Raw genomic sequence first — 21,190 nt, 5'->3', positions numbered from 1 at the left:
ATGTGGTTCAGCTCCCTAAGCCAGAGAAGGACCCACTTCATTGTTCCTCATACAGGCCCATTGCTCTGTTGAACATGGATCTTAAAATTCTCACCAAAATGGTGGCCAATCGATTAATGCAATGCCTGGACCACCTGATATCACCTGACCAGACGGGGTTTATGCCCAAGAAGGCTACCGATATTAATTTGCGCAGGGTGTATACGCATACGCAAATTGATGGGGAGCTGTCCCATGGGGGTGTCCTGGTGTTTTTTGACCTGGAAAAGGCGTTTGACTCCATTGACTGGGGATACATGGTCCAGGTGCTGGAGCGCATGTGTTTCGGCCCTGTGTTCCTCAAATGGATAGCAATGCTCTATGACCGCCCAGTAGCGGCAATCCGCCTAAACGGCGGGGTATCTGACACTTTTCCGGTATCCAGAGGCACCAGGCAGGGATGCCCCCTGTCCCCGGGTTTATTTGCTCTGGTTATGGAACCCCTGGCGATTGCACTACGTTCTTCATTGCAGGTTCGGGGGATTGGGGTGGGCACCCTGACTGAGACTGTGGCCCTCTATGCTGATGACCTGGTTCTATTTCTTGGGGATACGGGCCCTTCCCTGCACGCAGCACTCTCGTTGATGGGTAGATTCACTGAGGTCTCTGGTCTCAAGGTTAACTGGACCAAGTCAAAGATCCTTCCGCTACGCTCCCATGGGATGCCCGGGCGGGTTGACCCTTCCAATCCCTTACAGTGGGTGACTCAGATCAGATACTTGGGGTTACAAATCACGAACTCAGTGACAGATTTCATTAGCCTTAATGTGACTCCTTTACTGGCCTCCGTATCCAAAAAACTCCTGGAAAAACCTCCCCTTGTCCCTCATTGGGAAGGTGAGTCTAATTAAAATGAAGATTCTTCCCCTTCTGCTCTATACCCTTAGGAACTCACCGGTGTGGATACCAAAGTCGATCTTCAGGTCCATAGACAGTATGATCTCCTCTTTTCTGTGGCAGGGGAAGCTCCCTCGCCTCAAACTGGCCATTCTTCAGCAACCATGGGGGGAGGGAGGATTGGCAGTACCCAATTTCCATAAATACTTTTTGGCCGGCCAGCTGGCGGTGGCTAATCGCTGGTTGATTACCGCTCCGGATGACGCTGCGGTCTCTCTGGAGGCTGCCTGTGTGGGCTCCTATGAGGCACTCTCGCTTCTGGTCTATAGAGGGCCGAGGGCTCCCTACCCCTTGACGTCCTCTATGCGCTCGGTACTCAGAGCATGGTCTGTGGCCCATGAGCTGAGACCCCAGGATGGTGTCACTTTCTCCCCCGAGACTCCCCTGTGGAGGAATCCCAAGCTGTACATACTGGCAGGGGGTGGTGGACTGTATACGGTCGGTCACTTCCATTTCGGTTCCCATCAATGTGGAGGTGTGTTTACTGCATTTGGTGGAACCCCTGGCTACCACCAGGGCAATTAGAACGCTCCTCATTCTTCTTTTTTTCTATGCTAAAAAGCGGATTATCCTTTCTTGGAAGAGCTCCTCGGCCCCAACGGTGGAGGCCTGGAAGATGCTGGTCAATAAGGCCATTCCATTTTACAAGGCTACCTATCTGAGTAGGGGGGCCTTGAAAAAATTTGATAAGGTATGGGGAGGTTGGATGGCCTCGGTGGATACGGTGTCGGATTGAGCAAGGTTCAGTAGAGGCCTTGAGTGTAGGTATGCTATGGTCAGGTGGGGGCGGGCTACGGTCCTTCTTATTATAGAGAAATTGTGTATTCTGAAAGAGAGATGTATCTCATTCCTGCTCTTTCTCAGAAAGAAATTAGCGTGTTTTACCCTATCAACATTGAGACTACACTTGGGCAGAAGGTTCTCCTTGTCCTGGGGGGGGGGGGGGGGTCATGAGTTGTGTCTCACTTTGATCTGACTTACCCAGATTTTACTGATTTTGATTTGGGGTATGTAAATTTGATATATACTGTTACTGTCCCCCCTCCTTCCCCCCCCTTTTTTTTTGTTTCTTTTCTTTTCTTTTCCCCCCTTCTCAAACCGGCTTTTGTGTTTTGACCGGTAATTGTCGGTCGCATGTTGCGGCCTTGTATTGTATAAGTGTTGCAAAAAATTTAATAAAAAATAATTTTCCAAAAAAAAAATGAGGTCCAGAGGTGCAGGGTGCTGTGTAATGTAAAGGGGTCCAGTGATGCAGGGTGCTGTGTAATGTAAAGGGGTCCAGAGGTGCAGGGGGCTCTGTGATGTAAAGGGGTCCAGTGGTGCAGGGGGCTGTGTAATGTAAAAGGGTCCAGAGGTGCAGGGGGCTATGAGATGTAAAGGGGTCCAGTGATGCAGGGTGCTGTGTAATGTAAAGGGGTGCAGTGATACAGGGTACTGTGTAAATTTAAAGGGGTCCAGAGGTGCAGGGTGCTGTGTAATGTAAAAGGGTCCAGAGGTGAAGGGGGCTGTGAGATGTAAAGGGGTCCAGTGATACAGGGTACTGTGTAATTTTAAAGGGGTCCAGTGATGCAGGGGGCTGTGTAATGTAAAGGGGTCCAGTGATGCAGGGGGCTGTGTAATGTAAAGGGGTCCAGTGATGCAGGGGGCTGTGTAATGTAAAGGGGTCCAGTGATGCAGGGTGCTGTGCAATGTAGAGTGGTCCAGAGGTGCAGTTGTGGAGAGGGGGTACACAGTAGTAACAAAAAGATATTGAAGGATGCAGAGGTATGCAGGGGGCACAGTGTGGTGTTTTTACATTTTAACGTGTGGGGGGGTGCCAGATATTGGATCCGCCCCGGGTGCCAAATGCTCTAGGTACACCCCTGGCCTATAGGCTGCAAAAAAATTAATAAAAAATAATTTTCCAAAAAAAAAAAGAGGTCCAGAGGTGCAGGGTGCTGTGTAATGTAAAGGGGTCCAGTGATGCAGGGTGCTGTGTAATGTAAAGGGGTCCAGAGGTGCAGGGGGCTCTGTGATGTAAAGGGGTCCAGTGGTGCAGGGGGCTGTGTAATGTAAAAGGGTCCAGAGGTGCAGGGGGCTATGAGATGTAAAGGGGTCCAGTGATGCAGGGTGCTGTGTAATGTAAAGGGGTGCAGTGATACAGGGTACTGTGTAAATTTAAAGGGGTCCAGTGATGCAGGGGGCTGTGTAATGTAAAGAGGTCCAGAGGTGCAGGGTGCTGTGTAATGTAAAGGGGTCCATCGGTGCAGGGGGCTATGTGATGTAAAGGGGTCCAGTGGTGCAGGGTGCTGTGTAATGTAAAGGGGTCCAGAGGTGCAGGGTGCTGTGTAATGTAAAGGGGCCCAGAGGTGCAGGGTGCTGTGTAATGTAAAAGGGTCCAGAGGTGAAGGGGGCTGTGAGATGTAAAGGGGTCCAGTGATACAGGGTACTGTGTAATTTTAAAGGGGTCCAGTGATGCAGGGGGCTGTGTAATGTAAAGGGGTCCAGTGATGCAGGGGGCTGTGTAATGTAAAGGGGTCCAGTGATGCAGGGGGCTGTGTAATGTAAAGGGGTCCAGTGATGCAGGGTGCTGTGCAATGTAGAGTGGTCCAGAGGTGCAGTTGTGGAGAGGGGGTACACAGTAGTAACAAAAAGATATTGAAGGATGCAGAGGTATGCAGGGGGCACAGTGTGGTGTTTTTACATTTTAACGTGTGGGGGGGTGCCAGATATTGGATCCGCCCCGGGTGCCAAATGCTCTAGGTACGCCCCTGGCCTATAGGCTCCTGAGATGTGAATTCCGGTTCTGGAGAAAGAGAGGTGGGGGGAGGGGACAAAGAAAAATGGAGAGAAAGAAGAAGGGATAGAACGAACAAGAAAGATGGATAGGGAGAGAGAGAAAAGGGGAAGAAAGGAGAACAGAGAGCAAACAGTAGGGTAAAAAATATTTGAAAAAGGTTATTGGGGGGGGGGGGGGGGTGACACCATATTTTACCACACCAGGTGACACCAACCCTAGTGACACCACTGAGCTAATGATAGATTTTGCTTCCTATTCCAGGGAAGATTACCGAACATATGAGACTAGTCCCATTAATGGTGGCTAAGGATAGTTAATCTTATCAATGTTCATCAACTTCCAGGCGTACCAATCATCAAAGTCTGTTCAGTTTCTTTGTATTCACCTCAGTGACCTCCTAGCTCAAGGTCAATGACATAAGCCAGTGGAGGACAAAATGTCTAACAGCAGGGTACAGTGATTCCCAAGTGGGGAAGTCGTTTGGGCAACACAACCTAGGAGGCCTCAGTTATGCTCCAAACAGATGGCAGTAGGTAATCTATCATCATGGCAAGATGCATCTCCTATTCAAGTTTGCCAACAGTAAAACCTGTCTCATCTCATCGCTCTGTGTTCTGGCGTCCTGGAACTTCCTGTCAGATACGGTAAAATACGAAGCCTTGGGTGTCAAGGGTCCCTAGACCAACAAGCGCTTCAATGAATCTCAACTTGGCAGTAAACTCAGTGGTGATGAATGGAAGTCATTCCTGCAAGAGGAGCTTCCCAGAAGTGGAAGCAGTGGATATACTAACATCCAGCTTGGTCAGCGGGTTAGCCTATATAGCCACCGGACTCTGTGATCTCTAAGCTCCTCATCAGGATCATAGTACATAGTTAAGCAGGTTGAAAAGACACACGTCTATCTAGTTCAACCAGGATCCATAGTCATACAGCTGGGATAAAGGCATGGTGTCCCAAGAACCTCCTATTCTATTCTTCCTGAGATCTCAGACCTTACACAGCAGAGCCAAGTGTATCCAAATTTTAGCAACTGGGAGACCAAGTTAGGAAGGCTCATTGCAGGATCTCACCTTGTGGATGCCTGGGGTAACCTGCGGCAAACTCCAAGTATACTAGAACATGGAAAATCTCGCAGAATTTCAGAATGGAATCCTCTGCTCCCGGCTGCAAAGTAATCCAAGATAAGGGATTGAGGCGGTAGTCAAGTCTTGGTCAGGTCCTCACTTCCTGAGATCCACTGACCGCTGCACATCTGGGGAACCAATTTCGAAAAGGCCGGTACAGATCATTCTTTCCCCTTAGAACTTGCAGTGCAACTAGTGTTGAGAAGGTTGTCCAACTCCTCCATTCCTCTGAAAAAACAACCTCAGTGACACTAAAGTAGTATTTCTTAAAGTGGATAAACCCAAATTTTGTATTTTTTTTTTTTTTTTGCTGGCACAATGTGAAGGATAGGATTTCCTATCATCTGTACCCAGTCTTGCCACAAAGAGTTAATCCAGCTCTGAGCAATCCTCTTATCTTTTCAGTGAGATAAAACAGACAAACTGAGAAAACCTAGTCTGTTCTTCCCCCCTGTTGTGAGTGACAGGTGATTTAAATATATTATGCACTAGCCTGAGACAGGCACACTCTGTCCCCTCCCTCCTCTCCCCTCCAGCTCTCCCAGGATTGTCTGCCTTTTCTGTGTTTTAAATGGATGTTTCTCATCATGGGGTGTGATCCACAGTTCAGTGTGAGAGAAGGAAATGCATGGTGAACTCACAGGACAGCCAGCAGAAGATACACAGACAAGTGATTTGATTTAGGGGATATGTATCTAGTCAGAGCTGGGCAGAGGAGAAGCTCCAGTGATCTGATTATTGTTATGGTGCAGTGTCTGAGGTCAAAACAAAAAAGTGTAGCGCTAATTAAATAAACTTTAAATTACAAATCTGACTATAAAAGTGAAGTGAAAATGTCCACATAAATACATAAATATATAAATAAATGTCCATATGTGAAAAACCTCGAATAGTGTAAAAATACAAATCTGACTATAGAATAGTCCAGTAATAATATTGATGAATTCCAAAGCCCGGTGATAACTTCAAAGAGGTGCTAGAGTTGAAGGAGCCTTGAAATGAATTAATGTGAAGAGAAACCAGAGAGTTTGAACCCAGGAGAACCTATGTTCAGATGGATCAAACAGAGCTTTGTGTGGTAAAACCACAATGGAACCTGGGCAATCCTGTATGTGTCTCCAATGGCTGTAGCAAGAGTGACCAAACGACAGAGGAATGGAGTATACCACAGACGAAGATAGCTGGTTACCCGATGGTCTCACAGGACATGATGGTCCAAAAAAAATCCCGGATGTTGATGGAAGGATGTGTACCATAGATTAGGAAGAAAAAAACATCCACAGATGATGTCCTTGGGACGAAACTCGTCAGCAGAACCCCACTGTTGCTACTACTTTGCACAAAGCGCTTGTACATCAATCTAAATGTAAGTGTTCTTGCTACATTACATTTTCAACATTCAACACAGAGTTATGCTATGTGGAGGTTTTTTTCTTCTTAATCTATGGTACACACCCTTCCATCCACATCCCACATCCAGGATTTTTTTTGGATGTCCTGTGAGACCATCAGGTAACCAGCTATCTTCGTCTGTGGTGTACTCCATTCCTCTGCCGTTTGGTCACTCTTGCTACAGCCCTTGGAGACACATACAGGATTTCCCAGGTTCCATCGTGGTTTTACCACACAAAGGTCTGTTTGACCCATCTGTTCTGTCCCTAGATACAGGTCCAGTTGTTTGTATGTTATTAGTTGACATTGCATTCTTTTTACCTGTCTTATAATTCATTTACTTTATTATTGTGTGGCAACAGCACCATCTACTGACCAGTTCAGAATTGCATTTAGTCTCGTTTTTGCAATGTATTGTGGGAGCCACCAGAGGTATTGTGGGAACTTCCTGCTTCTTCTCCTCAGTCCTGTCTTATACAGCATGCAGTCACCATCTTGTCTCAGGAGCCTAATCCTCATCCCTTGGTTCCTACCTCATCAGCCAGTTATTGAGCCTGTTTTCAAGCATAGTCGGTAAGGTCACTATCTTGTGACATTTATCTTAGCCTAAATGTGTTACTAGTCTCTCATAGCTAGTTGCTATTATTCGTATTGCCATGTGCTGCATGCATTGCAGATATATTCTGTGTCTTAGGCCATGTACCATAGATATGTTCTAAATGCTACTGTTTTATTCTGTAGTTTCACCGCTTTCCTGTCATTCTACTATCAATAAAAGAGGAAGTTAAAGCAGTACAATTTCTTCTCTTCTTGAATACGGGATCGGTTTAGCTACATGTCAGATTACACACCGTGCTAACGTGTATGAGGACAGTATAGTGAAACGACTGCTGAGAATAAGCTCAGACGATTAGACTATACGGAGCCCGCCATTATCCACGCAGGGCCTACATACGGATATCGCAGCAGTCTCCTAACAGTCACAACACGGAGCCCACCATTATCCACGCAGAGCCTGCATACGGATGTCGCAGCGGTCTCCTAACAGTCGCAACATGTCTAATAGTCGGGCATCTTCACTCAAGACAAGGTCTCAGATAAGTGGCTCTAGCAGGACATCAATCAGAGAAGCCGCCGCCATTGCCCGTGCAAAGGCAGAAGCTGCAAAGGCAAAATCCAGCTTCACAGAACAAGAGATGCAGTTAAAGATGGAGAAAGCTTCTCTGGATATGGAGAAAGCGCAACTTGAAGTTACTCTAGAAAAACTCGCTGCAGATAAAGAAACAGCAGCCGCCATCGCAGAAGCAGAATTTCTGGAAGCCACGGAACTTCAGGAAACCAAGAGTCATCGCAGCATCGTCCATCCAGGACTTGAATCCCAAGATCCACAACAGCGAACTTCACAATACGTCTATCAGCATTCCAAGCCAGATGACAACCCAGCTCCACAGCTTAATACAAAGCAGTCTGTTGACGAGCCAAGCCAACATGCTTATCCGGATCATCAGAAAGTCGACTATCAGTCTCCTTGCACCAAACTAGAGAATACTCATCAGAGTGAAACCAGCTACATCGAAGTCTCTCCAGAACAGAGAATCAGAAATCGGCCCCTGCTAAGAAAGATGCCTTTCGCTTCAGAACGTTATTACACAGATCCGGTTAAACCAGAGACTTCCAACAGGTATGGCCGTGCACCACACATTCACTCTGACAACACAACACCAGCCGGTCCCAGCGCTAATCAAGCCACTATGGACATTGCAAGGTTCCTTGCTCAACATGAGCTTGTCATCAAGGGACTTGTAAAGTTCACCGACCGCGCTGAGAATTATAGAGCTTGGCGAGCTTCCTTCCAAAATACCATGAGAGACTTAAATCTGTCATATAGTCAGGAACTGGATGTCTTGGTGAGTTATCTGGGAAATGAGTCTGCCGATCACGCTAAAAGGATTAGAGACATCAATGTAAATTATCCAGATGTTGGTCTACAAAGGGTCTGGGATAGACTTGATGAGATGTATGGCGCAGCAGAGGTTATAGAAAATGCCTTATTCAAGAGAATTGAGGACTTTCCCAAAATAGCAAACAAAGTCTATTCAAAGCTTAGAGATTTAAGTGACTTACTAATGGAGCTGAGTGTAGCAAAGGCAGAAGGGGATCTGGTAGGATTGGCATTCCTTGACACTGCTAGAGGGGTGAATCCCATAGTCCAGAAGCTCCCATACAACCTGCAGGAGAAGTGGGTCATGCATGGTTCTCGGTATAAACAGACTTATAATGTACCATTTCCTCCATTTAATGTGTTTGTAGATTTTGTCTCTGAACAAGCAAAAATTAGGAATGATCCTAGCTTTGATTTCATGATGTCATGTGCCACCCCTTCAGTCAGTAAACCACGTAGAGCTATGATAGAGGTCCACAAAACTAACGTTTCTTCCACAGGTTCAGTCCATAAAAGGTTCAGCTCTTATCAAAGAGGAGACAAACCCAAGGACCCGAGCAGTCAGTGTCCCTTACACAGGAAGCCTCATTCCCTACTTAAGTGCAGAACCTTCAGAGCAAAGTCATTGGAAGACCGCAAGACCTTCCTCAAGGAGAACAACATCTGCTTTAAATGCTGCTCTTCAACTTCGCACTTCGCCAGGGACTGTGAGGTTAGTGCAAAGTGTGCAGAATGTGACAGCACAGATCATAACACAGCTCTACACCCTGGGCCACCACCGTGGGCTTCACCCCAAACCCAAGAGCAAAGCGGGGAGCGAAAAGAAGAGAATACTGACACTTTGGCAGTTACTTCTAAATGTACAGAGGTTTGCAAAGACCTCAGAGGAGGCAGATCCTGCTCTAAAATCTCCCTAGTGAGGGTTTACCCAGAAGACAACCGAGACAAAGCCATCAAAGTGTACGCAATTCTAGACGATCAAAGTAACAAGTCGTTAGCGAAGTCTGCCTTCTTTGATAGCTTCCACATCAGAGGACCCGGTGCCCCCTACTCTCTAAGAACTTGTGCTGGTACTGTGGAAACAGCCGGAAGGAGGGCAAGCGGCTACATAATTGAATCCAGTGATGGTCAAGTGCGTCTGCCTTTACCAACTATCCTAGAATGTAACCAGATTCCTGACAACAGGTCTGAGATACCCACGCCAGAAGTAGCAGAGCATCACCCTCACCTGAAGCGTATAAGACACCTGATCCCGAACCTTGATCCCGAAGCTCAGATAGTCCTACTCCTCGGGAGGGATATCTTACAGGTCCACAAAGTTAGACAGCAGATCAATGGATCTCACAATGCTCCATACGCCCAGAGGCTCGACCTAGGATGGGTCATTGTAGGAGAAGTATGTTTGGGAGGTGTACACAGACCAACAACTGTCAACAGCATGCTTACCAGTACACTTGAGAATGGACGCCCATCTCTCCTACAACCATGTGAAAATCACCTTTTCATTAAGGAACTGCCTCAAAGCACTTCATCATTAGGTGCTCTTGCAGGTCCTGCCTACGATGACTTCATCTGGGATGTCAATCAAGACCACCTAGGATCCACAGTCTTCCGCAAGACTAAAGAGGACAATCGTATGGCGATGTCATTCGAAGATAGACTGTTCCTAGATATAATGGAGCACGGTATGGTGCAGGACGAAGCAAGAAGCTGGGTTGCACCTCTACCCTTTAAGCCTCAAAGACAGCGCTTACCCAATAATAGAGAGCAAGTTTTCAAACGATTTGTCTCTCTCAGGCACAACCTGAGAAACAAACCTGAGATGAGTGATCACTTCTTTACCTTCATGGAAAAGATATTCCGGAATGGTCATGCAGAACTAGCACATTTACTTCAAGAATCGGAAGAACGCTGGTACCTGCCCATGTTTGGGGTGTATCACCCGAAGAAGCCAGGTCAGATCAGAGTGGTGTTTGACTCAAGCGCCAAGTATGAAGGCGTATCATTGAACAACGTTTTGCTGTCAGGCCCAGATCTAAACAACAAGCTCATAGGAGTGCTTCTCCGTTTTCGCAGAGACTCCATTGCATTCACAGCTGATATCCAACAGATGTTCCATTGCTTCCTAGTTAAGAAAGAACATAGAAATTTCTTGAGATTCCTATGGTTCAAGGACAACGATCCCTCTAAAGATGTTACAGAGTATCGTATGAAAGTTCACATCTTCGGCAATAGTCCTTCTCCTGCAGTCGCCATCTATGGATTGAGACGCACAGCTCAGAAAGCAGAAGAAAAGTATGGAGCGGATGTCAGACTCTTTGTAGAGAAAGACTTCTATGTGGATGACTGTCTGAAATCAATGCCCTCAGATGAGACTGCAATCAGTCTCCTCAAAAGAACCCAAGAGATGTTCTCTCTGTCTAACCTGAGGCTACACAAGATCGCTTCTAACAGCCAGAAATTGATGGAAGCCTTTCCTTCTCAAGACCATTGTGAAGACTTGAAGGACTTAGATCTAGGCTTTGACTCGCCTCCGATGCAACGGAGCCTTGGCCTACTCTGGGATATAAAAGCTGATACCTTCACTTTCCAGGTTAACAGAGAAGAAAAACCCTTTACTCGCAGAGGAGTACTGTCAGCCATAAGCAGTTTATATGACCCACTAGGATTTGCAGCTCCTATACTCATCGAAGGTAAAGCTATGTTAAGAGACTTCACCAGAGAAGGGTCGAACTGGGATACTCCTCTTCCCATGAAGGAAAGAACCACGTGGATGGCCTGAAAGAATTCCCTTACAGCCTTATCCAATCTTCACATAGCTCGTCCATATGTTTCTGTACCAACTACCAAGGTTAAGACTCAAAAACTGTGTGTTTTCTGCGATGCTTCAATCAAAGCAATTGCAGCTGTAGCTTACTTGAAGACAATAGATACCAGCGGACATTGTCATGTAGGATTCGTCATGAGTAAAGCGAAACTAACGCCACTCCAGGAACACACCATACCACGCCTGGAACTATGTGCCGCTGTGTTAGCGGTGGAGTTGGCCGAACTCATCGTTGTAGAAATGGACCTAGAGATTAAAGACTCAGAGTTCTATACAGATAGCAAAATAGTACTGGGATATATCTGTAATGAAGCTAGACGCTTCTATGTCTACGTCAACAACAGAGTTCTAAGGATCAGAAGATCTACCTCTCCTGAACAATGGAAACATGTACCTACACATCTCAACCCTGCGGACCTAGCAACTAGATCCGTCGCTGCTGACCATCTCAAGGATACAATTTGGTTTACAGGCCCCACCTTTTTGTATAAGCCGATGCCCAACACAACAGAAACTGCCATGTTTGAACTAGTAGACCCGCATACCGATGTTGAGATACGTCCTCAGGTGTCTGCGCTACATACAGAGACTTTGGACCACGACCTGAAATCCCACAGATTCAATAGGTTTTCTACTTGGATATCTCTTGTCCATGCCATCACTTGTCTGACTCATATTGTTCGGTCGTACAAAGCGACCTCATCGGCAGATAAAAATACCTGTAGAGGCTGGCATCATTGTAAACGTGTCTACACAGCTCTTGAGCTAGAGCGATCAAGGAATGTAATCATCCGAGCTGTACAGCGTGAAACCTATGCAACGGAAATCGACTGTATAGTCAGCCAAAGATCCGTGCCCAAAGGAAGTGTTTTAAGGAAACTTGACCCAGTGATTGACGAAGATGGGCTCTTGAGAGTAGGTGGACGTCTTAGGGAAGCCAATGTGGACCTAAAAGAGAAACACCCTGTGATAGTTCCTGGACAGCATCATATAGCCACTCTGCTCGTGCAACACCACCATGAACAGACAAAGCACCAAGGTCGGCTGTTCACAGAAGGAGCTCTAAGAGTGGCTGGACTGTGGATTGTTGGAGCTAAAAGATGTGTATGCAGATTCATATTTAAATGTGTTACCTGTCGGAAACTTCGTGGTATGTCGCAACCACCGAAGATGGCAAACCTCCCGTATGACCGACTAAGTACGGATCCACCCTTCACTAATGTTGGCTTAGACGTGTTTGGTCCTTGGCCTGTTGTTGTCCGTCAAACCAGAGGAGGCCGTGCGCATGGAAAACGTTGGGCGATTATGTTCACCTGTCTGTCCATCAGAGCTGTCCATATTGAAGTAATTGAATCGATGGATACTCCCTGTTTCATTAATGCTTTCCATTCGTTCTGACCGAGGCACAAACTTCGTCGGAGCAGCGAGAGAACTACAACTCTCTTCCAACTTAGATGTCAACAACATAGAAAGATACCTCAGTGAGCGAGGCTGCACTTGGACCTTCAACCCACCACACTCTTCACACATGGGAGGTGATTGGGAGAGGATGATAGGCATCGCACGGAGAATCCTTGACTCAATCTTCTTACAAGAAGGATCTTCAAAGTTGACTCATGAAAGCCTGACTACCTTCATGGCGGAAGTATCGGCTATCATAAATGCTAGACCGCTAACTTCGATTTCTAGCGATCCTGATGACCCAACAGTTCTTACACCTGCCACACTGCTTACACAAAAGACTGAACAAATTTGTGCTCCTCCTGGAGAATTTAATTCCAAAGATCTTTACAGAAATCGATGGAGACAAGTACAGAGTCTCTCAAACTCGTTCTGGGATAAGTGGAAAAAGCAATACATTCCCACTCTGCAACCAATGAGAAAGTGGCAAACCAGCAAGCCTAACCTCCAGCCCGGCGATGTAGTCCTAATGAAAGACTGCCAGTCACGAAGAAACGAGTGGCCGTTAGGTCTTGTGACTAAGACATTCCCAAGTAAGGACGGAATTACACGTAAAGTAGAACTGAAAATACGCAGACAGGGAGAAACCAAATTGTTTCTCAGACCAGTAAGAGAACTCGTTCTACTGTTTACACCCAACGAATACAATAATGACGTCGGTTGACGTCAAGCGGGGAGTGTTCTGTCCCTAGATACAGGTCCAGTTGTTTGTATGTTATTAGTTGACATTGCATTCTTTTTACCTGTCTTATAATTCATTTACTTTATTATTGTGTGGCAACAGCACCATCTACTGACCAGTTCAGAATTGCATTTAGTCTCGTTTTTGCAATGTATTGTGGGAGCCACCAGAGGTATTGTGGGAACTTCCTGCTTCTTCTCCTCAGTCCTGTCTTATACAGCATGCAGTCACCATCTTGTCTCAGGAGCCTAATCCTCATCCCTTGGTTCCTACCTCATCAGCCAGTTATTGAGCCTGTTTTCAAGCATAGTCGGTAAGGTCACTATCTTGTGACATTTATCTTAGCCTAAATGTGTTACTAGTCTCTCATAGCTAGTTGCTATTATTCGTATTGCCATGTGCTGCATGCATTGCAGATATATTCTGTGTCTTAGGCCATGTACCATAGATATGTTCTAAATGCTACTGTTTTATTCTGTAGTTTCACCGCTTTCCTGTCATTCTACTATCAATAAAAGAGGAAGTTAAAGCAGTACAATTTCTTCTCTTCTTGAATACGGGATCGGTTTAGCTACATGTCAGATTACACACCGTGCTAACGTGTATGAGGACAGTATACCATCTGAACGTGGGTTCTCCTGGGTTCAAACTCTCTGGTAAGCCCCTTACCTATCGGTGGTGGTTTCTCTTCACATTAATTCATTTCAACGCTCCTTCAACTCTAGCACCTCTTTGAAGTTATCATCGGGCTTTGGAATTCACCAATATTATTGCTGGACTATTCTAGTCAGATTTGTATTTTTACACTATTCGTGTTTTTCACATATGGACATTTATTTATGTATTTATGTGGACATTTTCACTTCACTTTTATAGTCAGATTTGTAATTTGAAGTTTTATGCCAACCTAACTTAATTAGCGCTACACATTTTTGCTATCACATTTTTTTGCTATTTGTCTATTTGCAGTGTTAGCCGCTTACCTATAGAGCAGCGCAGTATTTTTCTGTATATTATTCCAGTGTCTGAGGTCACCTAATCATAGTTGCAACATTCCTTTTGATCACCAGGATGTGTTATGTGGGGGAGGGGTGGATGTCTCACTTTTCATAATTACACCCAGTAAGGCTGAATGAGCTCAAAGCATAGAGCCTACAAATGTCACCTGACTGCTCTGACCAAGGCTCGGTTCTCACTGGTGCGATGCGGGAACCCAGTGAATCCACTGCGGGAAGTGTCATACAATGTTAATGACACCCCTGTTTCAGCTCGCATATCGCACTGCGAACTGACAGTTCGGACGTAAATCGGATCGTATAGGTGTGAACACAAAAAGGGTCATGTGCCTGTTTTGTCCAAATGCGGTGCGATTTCAGCCATACAGTTTGTATGACTGAAATCAAATCGCACAGACATCACATGTGATCTGAACAGCAATGCAATGCAAGTCACATGCGATGTCTGGCATCACACCAGTGTGAACCAGGCCCAAGTCCCTACAAGTGTCACCTGACCGCTCCCAACAAGTCTCTACAAGTGTCACCTGACTGCTCCCACTAAGTCCCTACAAATGTCACCTGACTGCTCCCACCAAGTCCCTACAAATGTCACCTGACTGCTCCCACCAAGTCCGTACAAATGTCACCTGACTGCTCCCACCAAGTCCCTACAAATGTCACCTAATTGCTCTCACTAAGTCTCTACAAATGTCACCTGACTGCTCCCACCAAGTCCCTACAAATGTCACCTGATTGCTCTCACTAAGTCTCTACAAATGTCACCTGACTGCTCCCACCAAGTCCCTACAAATGTCACCTGACTGCTCCCACCAAGTCCCTACAAATGTCACCTTCTACCAAGTCTATGTACTGGTGTGTTGCTACGAGTTACTACATCCATGCATATTCACCCTGCTGCCAGACATCCTTACATCACACTTTGCAGACAATGAACAGTCTTTTGCTTTATTTTGTTATTTTATTTGGGGGATTGAACTGGGTTGGGGAAAGGGATATGAGATGCCCATAGGGTGAATTAGTATTTGCAATGTTATAGCGGTTCATGCTTTACATTGAAAATGTTATAGCAATTCACTCATGACTTTGGAAAATGTTATAGCGGTTCACTCATTACTCATTATGGTGTCAGTGGACAGTGTCAGTGGGGTAGTGGTCGGTGTCAGTGGATGGTGTCAGTGGGGTAGTGATCGGTGTCAGTGGACAGTGTCAGTGGGGTAGTGTTCGTGTCAGTGGCCGGGGTCAGTGGGGTAGTGGTATGTGTCAGTGGACGGTGTCAGTGGGGTAGTGGTCGGTGTCAGTGGACGGCTTCAGTGGGGTAGTGGTCGGTGTCAGTAGGGCAGTGGTCAGTGTCAGTGGGGTAGTGGTTGGTGTCAGTGAATTAGTGGTTGGTGTCAGTGGGGTAGCAGATGGTGTCAGTGGGGTAGTGGATGGTGTCAGTGGAGTAGTGGTCAGTGTCAGTAGGGTAGTGGTTGGTGTCAGTGGGGTAGCAGTCAGTGTCAGTGGACGGTGTCAGTGGGGTAGTGGTCGGTGGACAGTGTCAGTGGGGAAGTGGAGGTGTCAGTGGGGTAGTGGTCATGTCAGTGGTCCGTGTCAGTGGGGTAGTGGACGGTGTCAGTAGGGCAGTGGACGGTGTGAGTGGGGTAGTGGATGGTGTCAGTGGGGTAGTGGATGGTGTCAGTGGGGTAGTGGTTAGTGTCAGTGGGGTAGTGGTCGGTGTCAGTGGGGTAGTGGTCGGTGTCAGTGGGGTAGTGGACGTGTCAGTGGGGTAGTGGACGGTGTTAGTAGACGGTGTCAGTGGGGTAGTGGTCAGTGTCAGTGGACAGTGTCAGTGGGGTAGTGGGGTAGTGATCGGTGTCAGTGGGGTAGTGATCGGTGTCAGTGGGGTAGTGGTCGGTGTCAGTGGGGTAGTGGTCGGTGTCAGTGGGGTAGTGGTCGGTGTCAGTGGGGTAGTGGTCGGTGTCAGTGGTCAGTGTCAGTGGGGTAGTGGACTGTGTCAGTGGAGTAGTGGACTGTGTCAGTGGAGTAGTGGTCGGTATTAGTGGTCTGGGGGCTCTGGACTGTGTCGGTATGGGGGGGGGGCGGTTTTTCAATTTCTTTTTTTTTATCTTTTTTTTTTACAATTTTATTGTGAAACATTTTATTTTATTTTTTATCAGCCCTGTTGGGGGCTTTGGTGACATGTCAGGGGTCTAAGCCAAGGCCCCTGACATCTCCCCTTTGAGACGGAGTAAGGGACAGAGGACACAGATTCCTCAAGTCCTTTTCTCTGCATTGAAGATGAATGGAGTGAAGACATCGGCTCCTCTCCATTTATAAACTGAAGCAGAGTAACACACAGGTTACTCTGCTCAGTTATCACAGGACACAGGAACGATTGGTAAGGAACGCTCTGTGTCCCATTCAGAAAAGAAAGGGGCAGGTAATTGACATACCGGCCCCTTTCTCCGCTCTCCATCCTGACAGATCCCCCTCACCCCCTCGCAGCCAGCAGGAGAGGAGAGGGAAGCCAGCTGCGGGGGACAAGGGGGGATGGAGGAGGAAGACACAGAGTGGGATGTGGACACATGGAGGGGGACATGAAGGGCCGAGGAGGAAGACACAGAGGGGGAATGCAAACACACAGAGGGGGACAAGGGGGTGGAGGGTGGAGGAGAAAAGGATGCTGGAGGAGGAGGAAGACACGGAGGACAGTCGGGGATGATCGGTGTGACTGGGAGAGCCGTGAGCACCGATCCCCCCTGCATGGCTTTTCAGGTGAAAGCTGTGGGAGGGAGAGAAGGATCAGAAGACTTTTCCCTGTCCACTAGGACAATGGCATTTTCTCAGGTCAGAGTAGCCTAAGGGCAGTGGCGTAGAAAGAAAAATGTTATTGCGCTGATTTAACTCTCCAAAGAACTCTCTGGGAATGCTTTATATACTGTGAACTATTTTAGTGCACAAACAACCATATATGAAACTATATTGTGTCAGGTACAGCTATATGCCCAATCTACTATGTGAGTAAACTTGTGTGAATCAATCAATCTTATACCAAAATTAATAACTAAAAAATGCAAATAAGAAATATATATACATATAAATATGAAATTCAATACATATAGCATAAATAGTGCTGTGAGTTCAATACTTAAGGTGCGCCCCAAAGTTTGATGTCAGCTTAAGCTTCAATGCACCACAATATTCCTGCGTGGAAGAAAATGGCCCTTTATGAGGCTCAAGGCTGGCCACAGTGAAAAAAACAAACCAAAAATACAAACAAAGAACCAAAAAACAGAAGTGAAAAAAAGTCCCAAATATAAAATACAAAATGCAACGACTGCTCTGGGAACTTCAACCCTAAAACGACAGTCAATGTTTCTATTGCCCCATGTTTTCCAATAGGATATGTGGGTTCAAATGCTGGTAATACTGATTACATATAGAAAGGTGCAACTATCTCTTCCACCCGACAATGATGTGCCACCATCACCAATGATTGAACTCAACACTCACCGGACCCCGGATAATAAAAAGCCCCACAATGGTGTCTTTCTTATTCAGTCACTGGTATTCCTCCTTCTCCCTCTTACAAGATGTCCTTATTTGCTCAAAAACAAGGGGCTCATCATAGTGTAGTATGTAAAATTAATTTATTAAAATATTAAAAACAAATACACTTACAGAAAGAAGTGCCTCTGACCGGCACTGAGTATCTTTGGCAGTGTCAACCGTTTTAGCCGCTGACCAGCATTTGTGTGGTGTCTCGGAAGGTGTACAATCCCCGCTCCTGACCTCGTGTATTGCTACAAACGGTCCCAGCGCATTGGTGTGCTTCCCCCTCCTTGTATGTCCAGACAGCTTCTATGCGTTTCGCAGTTTTTGCGTCATCAGGAAAGCTTTCCTGATGACGCAAAAACTGCGAAATGCGTAGAAGCTGTCTGGACATAGAAGGAGGGGGAAGCACACAAACTCTGGTCAGCGGCTAAAACGGTTGACACTGCCAAAGATACTCAGTGCCGGTCAGTTGCACCTTTCTATATGTAATCGGTATTACCAGCATTTTGTATTTTATATTTGGGACTTTTTTTCACTTCTGTTTTTTGATTCTTTGTTTGTATTTTTGGTTTGTTTTTTTCACTGTGGCCAGCCTTGAGCCTCATAAAGGGCCATTTTCTTCCACGCAGGAATATTGTGGTGCATTGAAGCTTAAGCTGACATCAAACTTTGGGGCGCACCTTAAGTATTGAACTCACAGCACTATTTATGCTATATGTATTGAATTTCATATTTATATGTATATATATATTTCTTATTTGCATTTTTTAGTTATTAATTTTGGTATAAGATTGATTGATTGACACAAGTTTACTCACATAGTAGATCGGGCATATAGCTGTACCTGACACAATATAGTTTCATATATGGTTGTTTGTGCACTAAAATAGTTCATAGTATACTGTATAAAGCATTCCCAGAGAGTTCTTTGGAGAGTTAGATCAGCGCAATAACATTTTTCTTTCTATGCACACTTAAACCCTCTATTGAGGGCTTATACAATATTGCAGCAGATCACGCACATTTTTAATATATTTTCTTTTGCGCAGGTGACACTTAAAATAACCGTTAAGGGCAGTGGCAGCTGGTGAAGTTTTAGGATGGGGGGCGCAAGACCCTGCCCCATCCACCTTTGCCCCCCCCCCCACTTCTTGTAAGCCATACCCCTTATAGAATCCACCTACTCCGTCCCCTGTATTCTACTTGCTTTCACTCATAGTTTCAGGAGTATACAGCTCAGCATCACAGGACAGAGTATATAGCCTAAGCATCACAGGACAGAGTATAAAGCCCAAGCATCACAGGACAGAGTATATAGCCCAAGCATCACAGGACAGAGTATATAGCCCAAGCATCATGGTATATAGCACAGCCTTACAGATCGGCGCAAACAAACTGAAAATTTACACTGTTGGAAATGAGGGGTTCCCACCTGTAAATAGCACATATCTGCATTCTTCACCCTGTAAATAGCACATATCTGCACCCTGTAAATAGTACATATCTGCATTCTGCACCCTGTAAATAGCACATATCTGCATTCTGCACCCTGTAAATAGCAAATATCTGCATTCTGCACCCTGTAAATAGCACAGATCTGCATTCTGCACCCTGTAAATAGCACAGATCTGCATTTTGCACCCTGTAAATAGCACAGATCTGCATTATGCACCCTGTAAATAGCACAGATCTGCATTCTGCACCCTGTACATAGCCCATATCTGCATTCTGCACCCTGTACATAGCACATATCTGCATTCTGCATCCTGTAAATAGCACAGATCTGCATTCTGCACCCTGTACATATCTGCATTCTGCACCCTGTAAATAGCACATATCTGTGTTCTGCACCCTGTAAATAACACACATCTGTGTTCTGCACCCTGTAAATAGCACATGTCTGCATTCTACAACCTGTAAATAGCACATATCTGCATTCTGCAATCTGTAAATGGCACATATCAGCAACCTGTAAATAGCACATATCTGCATTCTGCAACCTGTAAATAGCACATATCAGCAACCTGTAAATAGCACATATCAGCAACCTGTAAATAGCACATATCTGCATTCTGCAACCTGTAAATAGCACATATCGGCAACCTGTAAATAGCACATATCAGCAACCTGTAAATAGCACATATCAGCACCCTGTAAATAGCACATATCAGCACCCTGTAAATAGCACATATCTGCATTCATCACCCTGTAAATAGCACATATCTGCATTCTGCAACCTGTAAATAGCACATATCAGCAACCTGTAAATAGCACATATCAGCATCCTGTAAATAGCATGTATCTGCATTATGCACCCCCCCCCCAATCAGGTCAGCTACAGTGCTACACTATACACATGGCAGGGGGGTGATGGACACAGCAATCAACCGCCCCCCCCCCAGACTAACACAGGGTGCAGGGCCGACAGACACACTCCTCCAGGCTCCAGCCTCTTCTTCTTCTTCTTCTTCTTCTTCTTACAAATACAACACTACTACAAGTCCCAGCATTAAAAAAAAAGGCATGACCACTCATCCTCCTTGTAGTTCTCCATTGTTTCCTGGGGCTCAGGTGCATGCTATCCATCATTTTTGTCCAGTTTTTCTCACTGCTGGGACTTGTAGTCCCATAGATGGTGGATTGCATGCACCTGAGCCCCAGGAGAAGATGGAGAACTACAGCAGGTTATAATATAAGGTTCCTAGGTGGATGGGTGTCCGATGCAACCAAGCACACATGTATGCAGTTCAAGGCAAATAAGCATATATGTATTACATGATCAGATTAGGTGACTTGCGCTAATGAAGGGGAATCTCCAGAGGACTTATATTGCATCTGTCATTTTACAAGGCCATGTGTGGATCAACACATGGTATGTTGTGGATCAACATACCAGAAAGACAATCTCGCAAACAAGTGGGCAGATTACCAAAAGATTGGTATACAGTGACCCCAGAGAGTATGCTATCAAAATATATAGGATTTATTGTACATAAAACAGATTGCAGTCCATTTAAAACCTCCAAACACCACAAAAAAACAATGTTGTTATTATGTAATTTAAAATGTAACACATACAGAGCCCAAGCACAAACTCCTATGAGCGGGTGGGGGGGCAGGATCAGATAACACCACATAAAAACCCTTTTCCCTTCAGATTGATACTCCTTTGAGTGGGCGATCCACTGCCCATGTGTGATGTTATCTGATCCTCCCCCCCCCCTAGGGATTGATAGGTGCATGCAATCCACACCCATCCACCTCAGAGCCTTATTGTATGTATAACCTGCTGGGACTTGTAGTTCTTCAATCTCCATCTTCTCCATGAGCCCCAGGAGAAGATGGAGAACTACAAGTCCCAGTAGACTAACTACAATTACAGGCTCCGAGGTGGATGGGGATCAGGCAGTGCACCGCTGATGACTTTGGGGGCGATCAAGCCAATCTATATTGAATTCACACGAGGCATCCATCAAAATAAGGTAAGCCACCTT

General features: G+C 45.8%; 2 protein-coding genes across 2 annotated transcripts in view; both read left to right on the top strand.

Moving 5' to 3' along the window:
- The window catches only part of LOC120930266 (E3 ubiquitin-protein ligase Jade-2-like), a 1,253,604-nt gene that overhangs the window by 382,056 nt on the left and 850,358 nt on the right, over nucleotides 1–21,190 (top strand). The window lies entirely within an intron of this gene.
- Nucleotides 6,475–10,967, top strand: LOC120930263. Its single transcript, XM_040341487.1, has 2 exons — nucleotides 6,475–6,804; nucleotides 6,973–10,967. The coding sequence occupies exon 2, from the start codon at nucleotides 7,257–7,259 to the stop codon at nucleotides 10,953–10,955; it is 3,699 nt and encodes a 1,232-aa protein (XP_040197421.1). The 5' UTR covers nucleotides 6,475–6,804; nucleotides 6,973–7,256; the 3' UTR covers nucleotides 10,956–10,967.

This window comes from Rana temporaria, chromosome 3, assembly GCF_905171775.1.
Source record: "Rana temporaria chromosome 3, aRanTem1.1, whole genome shotgun sequence".
NCBI classification, from domain to species: Eukaryota; Metazoa; Chordata; class Amphibia; order Anura; family Ranidae; genus Rana; species Rana temporaria.
Note: the sequence above shows the minus strand (reverse complement) of the source record. Positions and strands in the feature narration are given on the sequence as shown.

What these genes read in the sequence shown, in the direction of transcription:
- LOC120930263 (XM_040341487.1), top strand. Translation starts at nt 7,257, where the DNA reads ATGTCGCAGCGGTCTCCTAACAGTCGCAACATGTCTAATAGTCGGGCA.